This window comes from Calcarisporiella thermophila (assembly GCF_041956535.1).
Source record: "Calcarisporiella thermophila strain CBS 279.70 unplaced genomic scaffold VTP21scaffold_7, whole genome shotgun sequence".
NCBI lineage: Eukaryota > Fungi > Calcarisporiellomycota > Calcarisporiellomycetes > Calcarisporiellales > Calcarisporiellaceae > Calcarisporiella > Calcarisporiella thermophila.
The window spans coordinates 152057-171426 of record NW_027192197.1 but is presented as its reverse complement, the minus strand read 5'-3'; the positions used below and the strand labels follow the sequence as shown (position 1 = coordinate 171426).

At 48.7% G+C, this 19370-nt stretch overlaps 12 protein-coding genes across 12 annotated transcripts; 6 read left to right on the top strand and 6 right to left on the bottom strand.

Annotated features, from left to right (window-relative positions):
- Positions 1–241: 241 nt before the first annotated feature.
- Positions 242–757, bottom strand: VTP21DRAFT_10344 (uncharacterized protein; the record flags this gene model as incomplete). Its single annotated transcript, XM_069389670.1, has 1 exon — positions 242–757. One exon carries the CDS (start codon positions 755–757, stop codon positions 242–244), a length of 516 nt encoding a protein of 171 aa, XP_069252967.1.
- Positions 758–1174: 417 nt separating this feature from the next.
- Positions 1175–1786, bottom strand: VTP21DRAFT_10343 (uncharacterized protein; the record flags this gene model as incomplete). The annotated part of the gene is made up of 2 exons (XM_069389669.1): positions 1175–1608; positions 1678–1786. 2 exons carry the CDS (start codon positions 1784–1786, stop codon positions 1175–1177), a joined length of 543 nt encoding a protein of 180 aa, XP_069252966.1.
- A 555-nt stretch (positions 1787–2341) lies between these two features.
- VTP21DRAFT_10342 (uncharacterized protein) lies at positions 2342–3253 on the top strand (the record flags this gene model as incomplete). Its single annotated transcript, XM_069389668.1, has 4 exons — positions 2342–2682; positions 2751–2858; positions 2925–3050; positions 3112–3253. The coding sequence occupies 4 exons, from the start codon at positions 2342–2344 to the stop codon at positions 3251–3253; spliced, it is 717 nt and encodes a 238-aa protein (XP_069252965.1).
- Positions 3254–3902: 649 nt separating this feature from the next.
- VTP21DRAFT_10341 (uncharacterized protein) lies at positions 3903–5819 on the top strand (the record flags this gene model as incomplete). The annotated part of the gene is made up of 7 exons (XM_069389667.1): positions 3903–4183; positions 4245–4320; positions 4388–4671; positions 4733–4813; positions 4886–4969; positions 5049–5240; positions 5315–5819. The coding sequence occupies 7 exons, from the start codon at positions 3903–3905 to the stop codon at positions 5817–5819; spliced, it is 1503 nt and encodes a 500-aa protein (XP_069252964.1).
- A 220-nt stretch (positions 5820–6039) lies between these two features.
- Positions 6040–7529, top strand: VTP21DRAFT_10340 (uncharacterized protein; the record flags this gene model as incomplete). Its single annotated transcript, XM_069389666.1, has 5 exons — positions 6040–6247; positions 6313–6408; positions 6472–7057; positions 7156–7398; positions 7466–7529. 5 exons carry the CDS (start codon positions 6040–6042, stop codon positions 7527–7529), a joined length of 1197 nt encoding a protein of 398 aa, XP_069252963.1.
- A 267-nt stretch (positions 7530–7796) lies between these two features.
- VTP21DRAFT_10339 (uncharacterized protein) lies at positions 7797–8669 on the top strand (the record flags this gene model as incomplete). Its single annotated transcript, XM_069389664.1, has 2 exons — positions 7797–8157; positions 8254–8669. The coding sequence occupies 2 exons, from the start codon at positions 7797–7799 to the stop codon at positions 8667–8669; spliced, it is 777 nt and encodes a 258-aa protein (XP_069252962.1).
- A 300-nt stretch (positions 8670–8969) lies between these two features.
- Positions 8970–9521, top strand: VTP21DRAFT_10338 (uncharacterized protein; the record flags this gene model as incomplete). The annotated part of the gene is made up of 3 exons (XM_069389663.1): positions 8970–9250; positions 9315–9366; positions 9423–9521. 3 exons carry the CDS (start codon positions 8970–8972, stop codon positions 9519–9521), a joined length of 432 nt encoding a protein of 143 aa, XP_069252961.1.
- A 152-nt stretch (positions 9522–9673) lies between these two features.
- Positions 9674–11292, bottom strand: VTP21DRAFT_10337 (uncharacterized protein; the record flags this gene model as incomplete). The annotated part of the gene is made up of 3 exons (XM_069389662.1): positions 9674–10226; positions 10301–11208; positions 11290–11292. The coding sequence occupies 3 exons, from the start codon at positions 11290–11292 to the stop codon at positions 9674–9676; spliced, it is 1464 nt and encodes a 487-aa protein (XP_069252960.1).
- A 298-nt stretch (positions 11293–11590) lies between these two features.
- Positions 11591–14165, top strand: VTP21DRAFT_10336 (uncharacterized protein; the record flags this gene model as incomplete). Its single annotated transcript, XM_069389661.1, has 10 exons — positions 11591–11653; positions 11718–11937; positions 12008–12044; positions 12106–12232; positions 12302–12439; positions 12506–12597; positions 12661–13057; positions 13135–13341; positions 13421–13675; positions 13764–14165. The coding sequence occupies 10 exons, from the start codon at positions 11591–11593 to the stop codon at positions 14163–14165; spliced, it is 1938 nt and encodes a 645-aa protein (XP_069252959.1).
- A 242-nt stretch (positions 14166–14407) lies between these two features.
- On the bottom strand, positions 14408–15869 carry VTP21DRAFT_10335 (uncharacterized protein; the record flags this gene model as incomplete). The annotated part of the gene is made up of 5 exons (XM_069389660.1): positions 14408–14786; positions 14864–14880; positions 14969–15025; positions 15099–15494; positions 15603–15869. The coding sequence occupies 5 exons, from the start codon at positions 15867–15869 to the stop codon at positions 14408–14410; spliced, it is 1116 nt and encodes a 371-aa protein (XP_069252958.1).
- A 586-nt stretch (positions 15870–16455) lies between these two features.
- On the bottom strand, positions 16456–18353 carry VTP21DRAFT_10334 (uncharacterized protein; the record flags this gene model as incomplete). Its single annotated transcript, XM_069389659.1, has 4 exons — positions 16456–16620; positions 16711–17030; positions 17133–18160; positions 18319–18353. 4 exons carry the CDS (start codon positions 18351–18353, stop codon positions 16456–16458), a joined length of 1548 nt encoding a protein of 515 aa, XP_069252957.1.
- A 168-nt stretch (positions 18354–18521) lies between these two features.
- On the bottom strand, positions 18522–19183 carry VTP21DRAFT_10333 (uncharacterized protein; the record flags this gene model as incomplete). The annotated part of the gene is made up of 4 exons (XM_069389658.1): positions 18522–18620; positions 18693–18894; positions 18970–19030; positions 19096–19183. The coding sequence occupies 4 exons, from the start codon at positions 19181–19183 to the stop codon at positions 18522–18524; spliced, it is 450 nt and encodes a 149-aa protein (XP_069252956.1).
- Between the last annotated feature and the right edge of the window lie 187 nt (positions 19184–19370).

The following is a 19370-nucleotide window of genomic DNA, read 5'->3' as shown; positions in this document are numbered from 1 at the left end:
ACCCCCCCCCCATGATGCTGCTATCTTCCGTTGACTATTTGAACATTGCCAAGAAAAATTTGAGGAATGAGGGGTAGCTGGCATTCCAGCGATTCCAGTATCATATCCAAGTTCCCGTTTAATGTATAGTAAAAAATGCGTTTAATTATTGAGGGTGTCAATAAAGTAGAAATACCGATCATTGGAATACAGAACTAAGCGGAAATAAAATCACACAATCTAACAAGTTTTTCTCTCTCCTCTACAACAGCATATTCAGGGCAGCCACCACAGGAAGCATCAAAGCAGAGCCAGCAGCGATACCCGATGCACTTGACGCGCTATTTGGCCGTGAGGAGGTGGAGGCAGCAGCCGGCCGAGAGGACACGGCGGATGCAGCGCTGCTGCTTGGCCGAGCAGAGAGAGCAGAGGAGACCGAGACACTTGCAACAGAGGCCGAGGCCGAGAAAGCAGTGGGGGGAGGGGTCGCGCTGGAGGCCGCAGCGCTGGTCAAAGATGAGCTGGAGGAAACGGGCGCGCTGGCCGGCGACGTGATTGCAACGGAGCCGGTTGCAGAGCTGGAGCTCTCGGAAGCCGAGGTGGTAGCCTGCTCCTCCGAGCCCTCGGAGGCGACCTCAGTGATGGTGGGGCCGTCCTGCCCGACGCTCGAGGTGGTTTCGCCCTCGTGGGCCTCTCCCTCATGGGCAGCCTTGGTCACGGCGGCGGCAAGGAGGAGGGCAACCATGGAGGTAAGAAGAATGCGGTTGAGCCTGGCCATGTTGGGGGACGCAAGGATTAGGATTAGCTACAAAAGTACTAGGATGGAAGAGAAACCGAGGGAAACAGAGAGAAGGGGGGAAAGCAAGATGCAAGGCGGATTTGGTTTAGGGGAGGCCGGCGTTATTTATAGGATGCAAAATGAAAATGAGCCCGCATCCGGAAATGAAGGTGCAATTGCTGTCGGTGCTGATCAGTGCCCCGGGCTCCACCGCGAAGCTGATGAGGCCCCCCGCGAGATTTCCAATGGAAAACGGCGGAGAGCAATTTTTGTGGGTTGTGCTCGGTCATCGATAAGTTCGGCCGCAACTCCACGGGTCATGTTCCAAAATAAAATTATTTGGTCTAAAGCTAATATAAGCCTGAGCTCTCGGTTTTATAATTATCAGCGCTTGCTATGCTTCCCCCCGCTCACCAACTACAACGGGAGCCGTTCGATGACTGCGGTGCTGACAAGCGCCAGCAATAAAACAACGGCGGGGCGCAGCCGCGCGGCCCCGGACTCGAAAAGCGTCTGGGTCCGCTGCGGGTCCTGGCTCTTCCCGGCCTGGGAGCCGGGCGAAGAGGGCCCGACGCCAGTGCTAGAGGCCTGCGCAAGGTTGGGAGCCGGTGTGGACGGGAGGGTGGAGGGTAAGCTGGAGGTGGGAATCGTTGTTCCCGCTCGCGTTGACACGGTCACCTCGCGCTGGTGACTTGACATCAACAACGAATGGTGAGGTTTGCTCTTGATCTTCTTTCTGACCACCTCCTTGTGCTTGCCGCCCCGCACTTTCTCCGGCTTCTTCTGCTCGCTCTCGTGCTTGGACTCTTTGGCCGAGGAAAAATGGCCATGGCGCTTCTCGATTCTATGTCCTGCATGTGACCAAAGTTAAGAATGGTTTTGTGACATTTGCAGGCGAGCACAAAAGGCTCTTCATATACCTGTGGTGGACACAGCCAGGGTCTCCTTTGCATTTCCTGCGCTGACCAGCAGGCCAACTAGACAAACGAACCCTAATGCAAAGTGTACATGTCGAAGAAATGAAAGCATTTTGAGTTTCTTTGAGAAAAAGTAAAGATGGATGAAGAAATAGCGCGAAGTGTTCTTCGCGTTTGCAATTTATATTAAATTGCCTGCTCTATCTATGCAGCATTATGTCAAAGGCGTCGATCAAACTTTGGACTCCCCCACTCCCGCCTGCATACGGGATATATACGATATTCAAAGTGATATAATTGCTTAATATTCCCCAATGACATATGCCTGCACGGGCGCTCAAATGACGTGTGGTAGGGATGGGAGAGTCTAATTACGAGAGTATAAGGCGAGATGACATGTTGGTGTCAAACGAGCGGATAAAGGAATATTGAGGGAAGTCATGAAAAAAACCAATAGCTCCTAAAATTTACTAAGCAATTGTAGATCACACGAATACGATTTCTAATGCCTTCGAAGCCTCCCGATTTCGAAATCCTTGACTAATCAACAGCCCTGTGGCGGGGGAAAAAGTACAGTCAAATAGTGGCAAATGAGGTGGTATAAAAGACGCGAGCCCAGTACTTTCCCACCGAGCGTTCTCCACGTCACTTTTTTTCACCCATCACAATGTCGAAATTAGCCGTTATCGTTGGCGTTGGTCCTGGCCTTGGCGCGTCACTTGCTCGCAAATTTGCCAGCCAGAATCTTTCTGTCGCTATGCTTGCTCGCAACCAAGATTTCCTCACCCAGCTACAGTCCGACATCACGAAACAAGGGGGGAATGCCGCATCGTTCCAGTGCGACATCACCTCACCGGAATCCGTGAAAAATGCATTCGAGCAAATTGAGCAAAAATACGGGTCCTCAGCGGCATGGGAAGTGGGAATTTATAATGCAGGAGGTTTTAGCAGAGAGAGCATTTTGGAAATTGACCCCGAGAAATTCACTAATGTTTGGAAGGTGAACTGGTAATGATGAGAGAAGAACTCCAAGAACTAAGAGCACGAGAGCTGACTCAGGTCTTTTTTTTTATTAGTTTGGGAGCGCTTTTGTTTTCGCAACAGCTCATTCCGCGAATGCTGAAGAACAATAAAGGGACTCTGCTTTTCACGGGGGCCACTGCTTCTCTGAGGGGCTCAGCAAAGTACAACGAATCCTCTTTTAACGCTTCTACCTGATCCGCTGTATTGATCACTTCATCCATGTTTAGATTTGCTACTCTCTCGACCGGCAAGTTCGGCCTTCGGGCCCTAGTGCAATCGCTTGCCCGTGAATTCCAACCGCAAGGAATCCATATTAGTCACGTCATTGTCGATGGTATTATTCGCAGTGACCGGTAAGTTACAGGACCAGCTTTGTTATAGGATGATGAGTGATTAACGAGCTTGAAATGATAGCACCAAGTCAATGACCAACCTGGAGGATGGGAAAATGTTGAACCCGGACAAGATAGCCGAGACCTATTTCCATCTCTACCAGCAGGACAAGAGCGTATGGACTCATGAACTGGACATCCGCCCATCCTCGGAAATATTTTGAGAGTATACACGCCTTGATCATTTCTGATAAACAAATGTTGGCTGATGGAGTTTGTGTCATAAACGCTATTTTATTTTCTTTGCAATTTTTGTTTTAGTACTGGATTTAATAACAAAATAATAAAAAACAACGAGACTATCCATCCTTTTTGCAAGTATCTATTAGTTATGGACCTCGTGAATCCATAGTTTTGAAGTATCCAAGTACTCTTCTGAGAATAGTAGCAATTACGAGCCATCGTAGAGACTCGCTTTGGAATCAAGTCTACCGTGTCCTATCTGGCATGCTATTTCGGGGTATTTTTGCGATGGGGATCCGAAAGAGAAATAGGTCCGAAGCCTCTTAAGATACTAATGACGGTTTTGGTTCCTCTTCGGTGGCTACAAGGCGCCTTTCGTTTACAGGACGAGAGAATGTACATGGACTTTGAGAAAGGTCCTCTAGCTCGGAAAATAGGCATGAATACATAGATTTTCGTACGACCAGAGCAAAATTAGGTAGAAAGGATGCAGTCAGATTATTACAACACCGCGCTGACTAATGATTGACATCTAAAACTATTGCTCTTCAACCGTCCCATTCTTATATTTTCCATTTTCTATATAAAAGTGCCTCGATCAAGTTGCTAATTCATCCAATACAATCCTAAATGGTTCTCCCCGACTATCCGCCTCAGCTTCCTCCCAAACAACTCAAACAGCTCCGCGATCTGGCCGTCGATTTTGCACTCGGACGCGGCCTTGTCATTCGCCCCTCGGCCTCGAATGCAAATTCATCAGACGCGTATGTGACTCACGCCCCAGTTGCTCTTTTTCCATCTCCATTTCCCCGCCACTGTTTCGAGCGGGCTGTTGCGGTGCAGCCATTATTCAATAGGCTGATTCATCGGTGCGCAACCGATGAAAATTTCCTGAGAGAAGTCATGGAAAGGTGAGCTTCGGCGATATAATTCGAAGTTAGAAGTGTAGGATTATAATCTTGGATTTCATAGTCTTTCAACCGTCGACGATTTCATGAAACAACTCTATGACATTTATTGCCAGGTGAGGAAGGAAGGGATCGCCCAAGTAAGTAACGGCTAAGTTGCATAATCTTGTGCCAAACGATTGAGTGCTTTTGTGCTTTCTTTTAAAGCCTATTTCATTTGGCTTCCACCGTTGTGACTACCTCCTTCATACACAACAAGAGACAGGTGATCTGGCCATTCGACAAGTGGAATTCAACACGATTGCCTCCAGCTTCGGCAGTCTTTCCACTCTTACTGGCGAGTTGCATCGATATCTCCATCAAACGACCGGCTTTTTCCTCGACAAAAACTCGCAGCAAGCCATTGACTCCACCGCACTACCTAAGAACGAAGCCCTCAATTCACTGGCCAAAGGAATTGCGCTATCTCATGAAATATATGGTGTAAAAAAGTAAGTTCTATATTGCGTTTCATCTTGGGTTGATGTTAGCTAATCCTCTGTTGAATCAAAGTGCGGTAGCGATGATCATCGTCCAACCAGGTGAAAGAAATGCGTTCGATCAGCGATGGGCAGAATATACCCTATTGGAAAGGTAATATTCTTCGCGACAGAGCTGCAATCATTTATCACTGAATAGTTTTCAATTTTATTTTATCCAAACTAGATATAACATCCTACTTATTCGGCGAACATTAACTGATATTGGAGAGCGTGGCGAACTGGACAAAGCAAGCAAGGTGCTAAGAATGTAAATGTCGACTCCCTTCACCCCTCCCGATGCATGTTTTTTTGATTGTTTTTTTATTGACGAACCTATTTTGACCTAGTGATGGATATGAGGTTGCCGTTGCTTATTTCCGAGCTGGATATGATCCAAAAGAATATATCTCGGAGATCGAATGGAGTGCTCGCCTGACAATAGAGCGTTCCAAAGCAATCAAGTGTCCAACCGTAGCATATCAATTGGTGGGTTCGAAAAAAGTACAACAGGTACTCGCTATGCCCGGCCGACTTGAAGCGTAAGTCCCCTTTTTGGACGGTTCTACTTTGCTTTTCACTGGATGAATGGCTTACGGAAATCTTTCAACCATAGTCTTGGATATAATGCTGATGAGTGCGCGCAGCTCCGATCAACGTTCGCGGGTCTCTATCCTCTCGACTCCACCCCAGAGGGCATTGCCGCCCAAGAAGCGGCGATGCGCACCCCCGAGAAATTTGTTATGAAGCCACAACGAGAGGGTGGAGGCCACAACATCTATGGAAAAGATATCCCAGCTGCTCTTTCCAAGCTCTCACCCGAGGGGCGCCGTGCACACATACTGATGGACTTGATTGTACCGCCGACCGGAGCACGAAACCTTTTATTAAGAGAGGGGGGTATCGCACTGGCAGGTGAGATCGTGAGCGAGCTGGGCATTTATGGTGTATTCATTGGAACCGAGGGAGGAGGAAAAGGAGGAGAAGGAGGAGGAGAAGGAGAGGCGATAGAAAAGGCCAACTTTGCCGGTGGCCATTTGCTGAGAACAAAGCCAAGAAATATAAACGAAGGTGGCGTTGCTGCTGGCTTTGCATTTATTGACTCTCCCTATTTAATTTGACAGAGATATAGATAAAGCATTTCTTCTAGATGTCTTTTTTAATTGGTTTTGCATTTGTAAGTTTATTCCTTGTTGTAAAGGTGACCGTGAATAGGATTCGTTTTGGATCTTTCCGTAATGGACAAGGCCGTCGTGACTGTTTGTGCGCAGCACTCCCTTCACAATCCCCTCTCCATCGAATCGACTCACCGAAACTAATATTATATAAATTACTTTGTTCATGGCAACCATTGGCCAACGGCTACTACTACGGCTCAAAGACGCACAGCGGACCGCTATTGCTTTACGAGGGGTAGCCCAGAATATACCCGGTCTTAAACCCAAAGATGGGCCTCCCAGTATCGCTAAAATCGGGGCTGTGGTAAAAACGCCGTTCCGAATGCAAAAGCTAGGATTTTCCGGAGAGGTAGCACACCATGGAGAAGAGAGTATGGACTTATGGGTAGCTAAAAGATCAACCCTAGAATCACTAAATTTATGAAATTCTTTACAGGCCTTGGGAATGTGGCTAGAGAGAATCTGTCGAGAGAAGGAAACAAGGGGACGGCAGAAGAAGTTCGAAAAATAATGCGCAAAGTCCCGCAACCTGGTAAGGATGCTTGCTCGGGTTTTTCGTATTCATCAAGACCTCGTTGACGATTTGTGGATACAGTGGCTGTCGTAACCACCTCCAACCCTCACAACCCGTCAGAGCGCCGCGGAATTACCGTCAGTTCATTCACCAGTATCGCGCTTCATCCACGCCCGCTCGTGGCGTTTAGTATACGCCTACCCTCTCGTGCATCCGAAGTGCTCCATGCTGCGAACCGCTTTGTGTTGCACGTGCTTTCCAGCGAACAAATTCAACACAGCATCACATTCTCTTCGCCCTCATCCACGGACCCCTTCGTGAACATCCCTCACCACCTCACCGACCACGGTATTCCCGTGCTTATGGGCGCGGTTGGCGCCATGGTGTGCAAGGCAGAGGGTGTTTTGCAGGTGGGCGACCATGAGCTTTGGATCGGCGAAGTCGAAAAGGTGGAACACGGAGTGGGGGGCAGGATGGGCGTGGTGGAGGAGGCAAAGCCGCTGCTCTACTATGAGCGGACGTATAGGAGCATCGGGGAGGAGGTTTTCATGCAGGCGTTTGAGGAGCAGACCCTTGATCCCCGCGAATGGTCGCATCGTGCCCATGTGCGGATGGCGTGGAACTATATCCGGTCAAGAGGCAAGCAAGTGGCCTCTCCTTTAATCAAGTAATGCTGCCTGCCAAACTCTCTTTAGTTTCTTTTCTTGTGCTCTGGCTTCATGCACGGAGATATGATTTTAATGGATCTACTTTGGCTGCTATTAGAGAGGGGATCCGCAAGTACAACGCGCGCAACCCACACCTTTCCCATCCATACCACGAAACCATCACCAGCTTTTTCATCCATATCATAGACCTGGCGGTGCAGGCGGACAAACGGCGGCTAGGCGATGAGGAGGTCGACAACTTCTTTGAGTTCATGAGGCGGCACCCGAACCTTGCAGACCGAAAATACATCCACCAGTACTTTAGCCAAGACGTCCTGAGAAGCGAGAGGTCGAGGCAAGAGTAAGTGTGATGCAGTGCTTGTCCCAAGTTGGTGTAAATCACTCATGCAATGGGCCGTGTTTCTTAGGTTCGTTGAGCCCGACTTGAAGCCTCTGCCAAGCAGCTTAAATGAGGGCGAGTTGGATTTGTAAATATTGATCGAGGGAATAAATAGAAAACAATTTCAATGATTGCCAAACTGGTTTGGTGCCAGTCACCCTGATCAAAAAGCCGATCTCTCCCGTTGATGTAAAGGTGTAGATCATCATAAATTAACACTAGCCCCCTCTAATTGCCTAGTGATAACGGCCTTTTCCGTTAATTCAATCAAAGGCTACTCTCCCATTCCTTCCCTCAGTTTGAACAAGCCCTTCATTCCATCCAACCCTGATTGCCGCCTATTGCCCCCCGCAGCATCCATGACTTCAACGGATGGGGTCGTGTGCAGTAAGAGCACGACCCTCAGTCTTCTCCTTTTGTTCTTTGCGATTCTCTCCCTTACAACATCCGCACCCGTCCCCACACAGCATATTCTTCTAGCCGACAGGCCCATGTCTAATTTGCCCGGTCCCTCTATCGACACGCATCAGTTGGCCGTCTATCTCTCACACCACTACAACGACCTCCTTGAACCTGTTTTTGATCGTGCAGCGTCCAATATCGCATCCAGCTTCAGACAAGCAGTACGCGTCAAATGGCGAGAAGACAATGGGTGGAACACGGTTGAAACCGATTTGGACGTGGACATCTTGAGGGCTCAGGTGGATGCTGGGATTAATGGTATGTTGTTAATTCACCAATGCGCTATCGAGATGCATGATTAATGTGTGTTCTTCGCTCTATTTCATACATACTTGTAACGGTTGGTATGGGCAGCCCACATAAACGACCAAATCCCTCACCTTTTCAGTAACTCGCCCCTCCTCGATCTCCTTGCCCCACCCGCCTTGGAATCACACCTCCACTCCAAGTGTCCTCTTACAATGCCCCAATCCTTGCCCCCCACGTCTCTATCAGACTGCCTACTGAAGAATGCATCGAATATCATAGCCTCTCTTGACGCCCAACTTGTCACACATATGCGCCGATTTCTCGCAGAGGTCCATGTGGCCGTTCCCTCACTGTGGCAAGATGTACAAGGGGACATAGGAAGGGTAGTGAGGGAACTGACGGACCGACTGGAGGTGGAATTCAGCGACGTGAGACCGTACACACTGCCCGAGCAGGGAATCAGCCATCCCGATGGGAGAGTGCTGCAAGAATTTGTAACAATGATTGTTGACCGGCTTTGATCTATTTTTTGAACCAACTCATCCATATACATTTCCTACCCTGATTCACACTTTCATACACAATTATCTATCTAATCATTCCTCTAATCTTTATATCCTTCTCCACACCACCTTCATTTTCATAAAATTTCCCTGAGCCTTATTTTCCTTGGTTCGCCTTTGATTCCCTGAGCATTTCTGAAGAAAAGAGAGGGTCTGCTTGACACGATTACTGCATAAAATTGGGAGGGAAGTCACAATTTCGGTTTTTGTTTGCTCAAATTTGAGGCCTTTGCCCGCTCTAGAATAATCCCTACCAGAATGACATCAAAATCAAAGAAAGCAGCATCAACACCTCAGGACGAGAAGCATCAAGATCCCCCCAAGACAGACAAGGATACCAAGACGACGCCCGATGCTGACGATGAAAACGAGGAGAATCAGGAGGAACAAAAGGGAGAGAAAGCCAAGGCCAACAAGGATATGCGGCATATGACAGCGCATGTCCAGGAGGAACGCGATATGGTGGATGAGATCAAGCTTGGAGAAGCTGTGCGGATGCTGGGTGAAGCAAGAGACAAACAAAAGACGGGGGCTGCGCCGTGAGTATATAAGATTGGATCCTAATTCTACTTGATCGATTCCATAACGGGTCTTCATTTATAGAGCAAAAGATGCAGAAAAAGTAGCCCTATCCAAGGAGGATGTTGCACTTATCGTAAGTGAACTTGTGCGTGCATTCCTAATTATGTCACTGAATTATTATTATGGTAGATGGAGGAGATGCAAGTCACCCGTCAGCAGGCAGAGCGGCAGTTGCGTGAGAGCAATGGGGATCTCGTGGCAGCGTTACAAAATCTGGTGTCATGTTAAGAAGTCAGTGCCCCTTTGTTTTTATTGTCAAATAAAGAACTTTTAGAAAACAAGGATTGTTTCCATCGGCATGGAGAGAATCACTTTTTCACGCTTTCCTCTCTAGGATTATATAGTTTATTTTTTGCTCTGAAATTAATGAATTGCATAGTTCATCTACGACTCCGCCTATAGTCTCGTTCGCGCGACCGTGATCGAGAGCGGCGACTTCGGGAGTATGGTTCTCGCCCTCGATCACGGTCCCGATCCCTGTCACGGTCCCCGTGACGACGATGGGGGCTCCGCGAACGTCTATCGTCATAACGTCGTTCCCCGTTATGTCTTCGATCATAATTCCTCTCCTCCCTTCGTTGCCTTTCCTCCCCTCTCCTCCCCTCGTATCTGTATTTGTCCTCGTCGCCCTCTCTTCTCCTCTCTCTGGGCTCGCTCTCTCGGGTCTCTCCTATCCTCTCATCTGTGATTCCCCGCTTTTCTTTCTCCAATGACCCCCCATGGTCAAACACCAGTTCATATGCTCTATCATCGTCGTCTTCATCACGGTACCGCGTTTTTTTCCTCAGATTCTCGCCCCCAAACGACTCCCCGTTCCCCCGGCTCTTTTTGATCTTGCTCGTGACCCAGTGCTTGTGCAATTTAGACACGGACTGTGAGAAATCGACGTGGATGCGACGGTCGTCGATAAGAACATTATGCATCCTCAAGACACTAAAAACAGTGGTATGTTCGAAAAAAGGTTAGCCAAGTGAAGGGCAACGCCCAATATCCATGCTAGCACTCACGCTTCCTCGCAGTCCTCCCTCCGATCGAACTCAATGAACCCATAACATAATGAATCGCCCGTTTTCTTGTCCCGGATGATTTCGCAGCTATCGATCTTGCCGAAGCGCGAGAAGATCAGCTCGAGATCCTCCTCTCGCGTCACCGGATTCAGCTTGCAAACGAAGAGGACGTTCTCAGGAGGCTTCACCTCAGCAAACGGTAAGTCTCCCACCATCTCCAGCGTCAATGCCTGTGCTTTGGCCTCTCTTTCTCTCCTTCGCTTCTCCAACTCCTCTTCCGGAATCCCCTCCTCCTCCAGCTCCTCGTCCTCCGCAAGCCTTACCGTCTCGAGCATCTCCTTGGTTGGTAACGGGGATGCGTCGGGAATGACTAGGCCCGGTGGGTCGGGGAACGGATCGTCAAGGATAACGGTGTGTTTGATGCGCAGATCTCTGAAAGGGCGCCCGTCGTCATCGCAGAGGGTGGCGTTGATCTTGTCAAGGGTCTCGAGGCCCTCGGCAACCTCGCCAAACACGGTGTATTTTCCGTCAAGATAATCTAAATTCTCCCCCAGAGTGATAAAAAATTGTGACCCGCTCACCCCGCCTCCTCCTCCGCTGCTGTCCTCATCCTGTGCCACTGCCATCGATACTGTCCCCCGTGCCCGGTGTTTTAGGGTGGGGTTGATTTCCGCCGGGAAGTATTTACGAGAGGGCCCATGGATCACACCGAACACCGATTCTCCGCCTTTTCCCGTTGCAGTGGGGTCACCCGTTTGTGCAATAAAGTCTCGCTGTATGTTGTGAAAGGCACAGAAGTTGTAGTACTTGATTTTACAGAGTTTGAGGAAATTGAGAGATGTCTGAGGGCATTGCTCGGTGAAGAGGTCGATGACGATGTCTCCGACTGAGGTTTCAAGAAGAACGCTCTATCGGCGATGGGCACCCATGGAAAGAGAGAAAATTGGTTAGACGGCGGGTGTGCAACTAGGTTGAGATTCTTTACTTACCATCTTAGATCGGGCCTCCTTTCCTCCACTTTACGTTTCCTTCAGCAGAGATCAGTAAAAAAAAAATTAGACGAGAAACTCTAAGAAAAAAGCTAAGCCATCAATATACTTCAAATTGGAAAACGAAGTTGATATCGAATATTAGAGCTTTATACTGGTCTTGATTTTGAGCGTGATACACTTACGATCGCTTTCAAACCCGTCGTAGATTGTTAGCTATCAACGAACATATCCGTCAAAGTTGTCATCTACTTACGCATACGCCTCTTAACTAGCTATTTTGAAGTTTGGCCATTACGCGATGCCACCCACTAGTGCTCCATCCGGGATCCAAGGCTCCAATGCAGCCTACGCGCAATCAAACGTATGTTTTCAGTCATCGGCTACATTCTTGGAGCTTTCTTCTTAATTTTTTGTGTCTGATTTAGCACGGCTGGGCTGAATACACATCGCCCGAAGGCCGCAAGTATTATTACCACGCGGCAAGCGGTAAGAGCTCTTGGGAAAAACCTGCCGAGTTAATGACGCCTGAAGAGCGCGTGCGAGCTGAGTGCGAATGGAAAGAACACACCACTGCGGAAGGAAAGAAATACTATTACAATGCGAAAACTAAAGAGTCAAAATGGGATATGCCACAAGAATACCAATGTGAATATGAATCCAACCTCTATCCTAGAGTACTCAAAGTTTAACCTTCAAATCTTTTTTTATTTTTTAGTAATGGTAGAAAAGATCGAGAAGCTAAAGCAAGAAGGGTATGTTCCCACTTGTCATGTCCTCTGGAATACTTTTATTCATCCTTTTCTGCCAACTTAGTAAGCTGGATCCCGTTCCCCCGCCAGCTCCACAGACCGGAGCCATGTCAAAACAGGGTGAGGCTGCGATGGAATTAACTGATGTGCAGGATCCAGAGGGAGAATTCATGAAGCTCCTAAAAAATGCGGTAAGCTTAAGCTTTACCAAAAAAAAAAGAATATTGAAGGATCTCTAATGATAACCTCTGCCTTTGCAGGGAGTGGAATCCAGTTGGACGTGGGAGCAGACCATGCGTGCCATCATCACTCGACCACAGTACAAAGTACTGAAAACTACGGCGGAACGGAAAGCGACGTTCCAAAAATACATTGATGGGCTGTTGAAAGCAGAAAAGGTAAGATTTAGCTGGATTTAAGAACTATAATGCCTTCTCAAATTCTGATCTCATACTCGACTATAGGAAGAAAGAGAGGCGTTCCTTGCCAAGGCACGAGAGGATTTTCTTCGACTGCTATCCTCTCACCCTGAAATAACATCCAATACGAGATTTGGGTAGACCATCTATCTATTTATATCATTGATTCCCCCCTCTAACTTATATTGCGAGCCATTTAGAAAAGTCGCAAAGATATTTGCTAATGAGCCCGCTTTCCAGGCCCTCTCTACCTCCCCGCGCGAACTCGAGCGCATTTTTGATGATTATGTGAGCGACCTCCATAATCGCGAAAAAGAGCGCGACCGCAAGTTACGGCGCGAACGTACCGACGCGCTCAATAACATCTTGCACACACACCCGGATATTAATGTACGCACAAAGTGGAAGGATGCGAAGGCCATCTTCACGGCGTTGCCAGAATTCAAAGCCCAAGGAATCGACCAGTTGCCGTGGATGGACATATTGGATGTGTGGGAGGAGTTTATCAAGAAGCTGGAGCGGGAGGAGGATGAAAAGAGGGAGGAAGAAAAACGGAAAAAATTACGACAGGAAAGGCAGAACCGAGACAAATTCAAGGCAAGCTACCCGGGATTTGCATTCGATTTATTTTTCCCAAGAGTTCCTCTCATCTTCCTTGCTCTTCACTTCCATAGGAGCTGCTAGGGGAGCTGAAAAGCAAAGGTCTGATCCATGCGAAAACCCTGTGGATGGAAATATATCCTCATCTTGCTAACGACCAACGGTACCTACAAATCCTTGGGCAGCCTGGATCGTCCCCACTGGAGCTCTTCTGGGATCTGGTTGGAGAATTGGAGGAGCAACTGTATGACCAGCGTAAAAGCGTGGAGCACTATTTACAGGTACTTCGCTCATTCGATCAAGGCGCTCGTAGGCAGGAATGCTTAATATCTTTTTTTTCTTTTTCACTATTTATATTAGGACAAAGATTTCCGGGTCACACCGGACACCTCCCTCGAACAGTTCGTCGACTTTGTGTCGCAGGAGGAGAAATATAAAGCCTATGGGCGCGAAAACCTGTCTTTGATCTTTGACCATTTACACCGCCGTTCCATACGTCATCTCAAGGATGAGCAGCGGCGACAGGAGCGTCGAGCCCGCAAACGAGCAGAAGAATTTAGGCGCGCATTGAAATACTCTAACCCGCCGATCACCCTGGACACCAGTTGGGAAGAGGTTGGCCCTGAGAGCGCTCTTTTCAAACTTGCTCTGGCAAGGCATCAGTTTCTGTTTACTCACCGCCCCCTTTTTTTTTCGTGAATAGGTCAAGCGGCGATACGAAAACACAGAAGAGTTCCAGGCCGTGGAATCCGATGAAAAGCGCATTGAAGTGTTCGAAAAATACATGCGCCGGCTACGACGGCATATTGAGGAAGAGGGCGAGCTGGAGGATGCAGATAGTGGCGGTGACCGGGAACGAAAAGGCACCCATCATAGCAGTGGGAGCAGCCGCAAGCACCGCCACCGACGGCGGAGATCGTACTCTCGCGGGCACAGCGAATCCGAGAGCGACAACGAGTATGAAGACAAGCGACCCTCTAAACGGTCCCGCTCTCGCCAGGAGGATGGCCCGGAATCGGAAGCGCCGGTCGACCGGTCTTTGGATTCTAGGCCCAGACTGCAGTATATGGATTTAGACGAGCCAAAAGAAGAGGGTGAAGTGTGATGCTTTGGATGTTCCGGTATCACTCTTTTTTTTTTGGTTCCTCATGGCTATCTTTCGAGAATACACAACCAGGTTCCTGGGAAGAGAGCAAATGGATATTTTATATAAATTGATATTCAACATGTGGTATAATATGAGCTTAGATAAACTGCTTGAAAAAAAAAAAATAAAAGAGAGAGAGAAAGCAAAAGAAAAAATAATATGCTAAAGTATATAAACTATACAGACTTGACCCTTGTGTATCAAAGAGTGCAAATAAAAAACGCACTCTGGATCAATGCCAGCCACAACAGTAGTCTTTTCAACTCGCCTTCCTCTTTCGCTGCCGCTCCTGACCAAGCCTTGTGCGCACTTGTTGGATTACGCGTTTTGACAAACTCAGTTGGAGTCGGCGAGGGGAAATCTCTGGAGGAGGCGGATGTGGAAGCTAGGGGAGGAGACAGGGTGGAGGTACGATTGACGCTGCTAGTGCGTAAGAAATCTTCTAAAGTTGGGTAGGAGATGTTTTCTACATAAGGGTGTGGGTCATTGAGGCATGTGGCGACGGGAACCACGGTGAAGGTGCGACGGAGGGCGGGAAGGACCTGGATGGCCGCTTTGACCGTGATTTCATAGAGGTCGCTATAGAGGCACCGAGGACACATCAACTTCCCCATTAGAATGAAGTCAATGGAAAAAGCGGAGAAAGGAAAACTTACTGTTCCAAAGAAATGGCCTAAAAGGGTTTGATGTAATAGAGAAACAAGGGGTTTATTTAGTTCGTGATTTCAAACGAGGTCAAGCAAAGTTTCCAGAAAACTTACTCCTGTTTTCCAGTCCCTTGATTCCACCTCCCATCGAGTGAAGTTACCCCCGATCCACTATATGTTTGGAATAAAAAACAATCAGCACTCCATCCTTCTAGGCCGAAATCCGGAGAGAATAACACAAAACCTCGTATGAGAACCCAACGTTCTCTTTCAGCATCCAATCGTTGGAGTCGTGCGACCAGATGACGATGCGGTATCCCAGCTGCGCTAGTATCCCCCTGACCCGGTCGTCGATATCTCCAAACGGCGGCCGCATGTATTTCACGGTCACGCCAATCCGATCCCGAATGGCGTGCTCCGTCCATTTCATCTCTGCGACAATTTGCTCGTTGGAAAGCGAGGTGAGCGGACGGTGCGACCAAGTATGGGAAGCAATGTGGTGGCCCGCCTTGAAGGCGCGTTCAAGAAGGTGCCCGTGGTCCACGGCCCGGGACCCGATGATGAAAAAGGTTGCCTTTTGGTTGATCGCATCGAGATAGTCCAGGAGAGCCGTGGAAAACTCGGTGGGACCGTCGTCATACTAATGGATAATGGCAAGTGACAAAGCCAAAGTGAAAGAGAACGAAATAAAAACTTGAATTAGCCCAAATTTGATTAGTATCGGTTATGTATATTTCTATCTACAGACCGTCAGCCCCCATATACCCTTGTCTGGGCATACTCTCACGTCCTCGCGCCGCATGCATCCCGTGCAAGTCCATGCGCAGAACTCATCTCCTTCATCGCAATCCGGGAATCCACCTTTCGGCGACTGCGGCGCCTTGGGAATCTCATTCCATTTGATGAGCGAATACCATTCCTCAAGCATGGGCGGGATGGCATCTGCTTGTGGGTATCTGACACCTCTGGTGAGCGTGAATGTGGTCAATGAAATAAGCAATGGTAGAATTTGCATTATACTAATTAGAACGTTGAATGCAATTGACAGCCAGTCCAGAAAGGGGAGGAGGAGACGGGAAGTTAGAGTGAGGCGACCGGCAAGACGGGAGGGAAAGAGGAGGGGGTTGAGGGGAGAGCTAGCCGTCAACTCTTTGGTTTTGTTTGATGACACACTTGGAGGCAGAGATACAAAGAGAGTTTATCAAGACTGTATATAAAGGGAGTCTCAACGGCTAAGATTGAAATATCTATCTCCTCGAGTTACGTTGCTCGCATATTAAAAATTCCCATGTATAGATTTTAATAAGAGCCGAGAGGTCCCCCTCAGCGGGTCTATCTGCTTTGAAATTACAACCTCCATAGGGAATAGAACCACTTCCGTCCTAAAATAGATTGGAAAGTAGAGAGTGGGCAGGCTAACTGCTGCTAACGGTTCTATTCTTTTTCTTCTCCCCCTCCCCTCTCCCCCCAAGGCCGATCCAGATGCCGTATATGCTTTTATATTGATTAAAATTACAAAGAGTTCATGAATAAATTAGCAATAGAGATTAAATAGAGATAAGCGAAATAATGAAGGGAAATGGATAAGGCCGGCCACCAGGCTATAATTTTTGACAAATGTTCACATCAATACCAAGGTAGACGAGGTGGTCATCGTCGATGGCAGAGTCCTCGATGGAATCGGAACACTGTGGGTCCTCTTGACCATCACACGCGAGGGTAGTTATATCCGGCCCAGGCACGGTCCAGAGTTCCTGGGCATGGTGCTAAAGGAGGTCATGAAAATAGAGGCAAGTTTAGCAAATATGAGACTGACGCTGGGAAACGAAGGCGATGCGTTCGGTCATTGAGCCTACCTGGAATCCCATGGATTGCTTGATAAAGTGCGGCGCTTTGTCGCGTTTATTCACAACCCGCTTACTCAGGAACCCATATCGGTCGATGTAGTTTGCAAAGGCTCGGTTGCCGAAGCGAGCCTCCCCAAAGGTGACCAGGGTGATGCGTTTCGGGTCGAGGTCGGGCAAGGAATCGAGAAGATCGATGGCATGCATCACGGCATAATTGCCGCCCATGCTGTGGCCGACGACCTCCAATGTATAGTCCGGAAAGCTGGCGAGCTGATTGACCACCCTGGATATAAAAAAGGTACGCGCGGAGTAGTAGGAAGTCATGATGCCTATCCCAGAAAATCGTGTGTTAGCGATGCGCTTGGCAAGTTATGTTGACATGTCTCTTGGCCTGCGTTCCCAAGTTTACCTCGGAAAGCAGTCACACTTACCAGAATGCACCATGGCGAGGCCACTGCCTCTCCCCCTCAAATACGGAAACGGAATCAGCGCCAGATCAAACAACTTGGAAATGATGGTGTCGGCCCCCTTGAAGCTGACTATGATCGCCTTTCGTGCATCATCCCTTGCAATATACCCGGTATAGTCTTGGATGCCGAACTGGAAGCGATCGATCGTGGTTGTGTTGGGGAATTCGTTGCAGAACACCTTGCAAGTAAACGGCCCCGGTTGGATGTCGGTGCATTGTGCCAGCAGAGCAAGCTTTGTGTATTGGATGAGGGCCTGGAGTTGGCGAGGGGTGAGCGCCTCTCGTCCACCCCTGGGTATCGTTTCAAGCACGGAGCGAAGATAGTTTCCCTTGTGGTTAGCCTGGAGAAACTCAGGGTCGGGGGTAGGAATGGAGGTAAGAAGGGGGTTGGAGGGCGGGTTAAGGGTATTCGATGGGGCTTGGGCGCCGGGAGCGCCGGGTGAGGAAGAGTTTGGGCTGACAGCTTTAGAGCCAAAAGGCTTGGAGCCGGCCGATTTGGGGGATTTAGAAGAAGGGAATTTGGAGTTGAGCTGTTTGGAATTAGGCTGCCTGGAGCTAGGCTGCTTGGCATTCGATACTCTTGGGTTCACCGTCTTGGAGCTGGGCACCTTGGAAGAAGATTTCTTGGAGGTGGAGCTCTTGGAGGGGGCAGAGGCCTTGGCGGTAGAATTTCTGGGAGCGGAGAATCGGGACCGAGAGGAGTTGGCGCCGAGCTCTGCTGACGAAGTGGAAGACCCTCCCGCAGACGTGCTCTGTAATGCGGGGGCGCGCTCGTTCGCTACAGGCGGCAAAGAGCTCTGTTGCGAGCGAGGCGTTCCCCCGCCCAGAAGATTGGTAATTCCCCCCACGAGGCTACTGAGTATTCCGCGTTGCTCTAGATGAAGGCTAGCTCCCAGCACGCAGCATAGTAGCAAGTTCATGAGCAAGATCACGAGCGAAAAGCGCATTATTCTAGCCTGGCATAAGCACAGCCGAAAGATCGCATGAGGACTAGAACAGGCGCGGAGAGAAGGAGAGGAAGAGACTAGCCCTAGGCAAAAGAGCAGGAGGAGGGCGCTTCGGATCTCTTCTCGCTTTATATGAAAAAATGTGATCTGTCTTACCAAAGTCCAAATTTTTTTCAGGATATTCCACCGATTTTGCCTAACCTTAACCTGGAAGTTCGTCCGCCTTGATTGGCCATGTTATATAACACCAACCAATGGGATCCGCTGATAGTTTAATACTCGATCTAATATGTGGGATCAGGATGGCATGTGTGTACGAGGAAAATAGATCAATATTTTCACAGGCCAGAGGGGCAATAGATAAAAAAAGCCATCTCGGTCACCACAATATATTGATGCTAGCATCAACCCAAGGCCTGTGCTTTGAAGAATCTTCGGGAGCACAGCTCTACAGCTGCCTGTATTGAAGGCATCCAATCAAGCCTGCGTGGAATGGAGCTGGCCTAAAGGCTTGAGGGCAATCGACCATTGATTTATTATTAGGTTAACCAAAGGAATACGCGAGTTTATAATACCGGCCATCTAGTGGCAGCTATAAAAGGCCCATTGGTCTTGCCAAATGCTAAAGTAAGCAAGGAGGCGTGATGTGCAAGATGGCATCGGACCAAATCTTTCACGGATTCAGACATGTGCTTCCATGGGCATTGCCGAAGCTTTCGCTCGTCCGTCGCTTGTCCAAGACATGGCCTCCGAAGCGAGAAACTTCGCTTTTCCAGCCTAATATTGGGGAAATGGGGGGAGGGGTGCCCCCAAGTTTCGTGTATACTTGGCCGAATCTCGATTTCGGCCAACCTCAGCTGGTTACGGCCGAAGATAAGGGAGAATGGGGAGAATGGATGCAGGATGACTTCATCTAGCCGTGCAATTCAAACCAGGCCCAGGCGAAATATCAATCTACGCACGGCCACAGGAGCCTACTCTGAGGTCCACGGTTACACAGCTCCACCCATCCGAAATTACCTTTTCGCTGAGCCTCCATCTTCCAAAATGAAGTGGAGGGGGTCATGGGTAAGGAGTGAGAAATAAGATTTCAAGTTCACACGTCACATCCCCCCAAATCGGCCGTTTTAACTTTCGAGCCATGCAAGGCTAACTTTTTCTATTTTGGTCGCCCCATGTGACGTTTTCCCCATCAACATTTGGGTCCAAGCTCAGGCCAAAGACTAATCAAAATTAGAATAAATAAGCAAGTG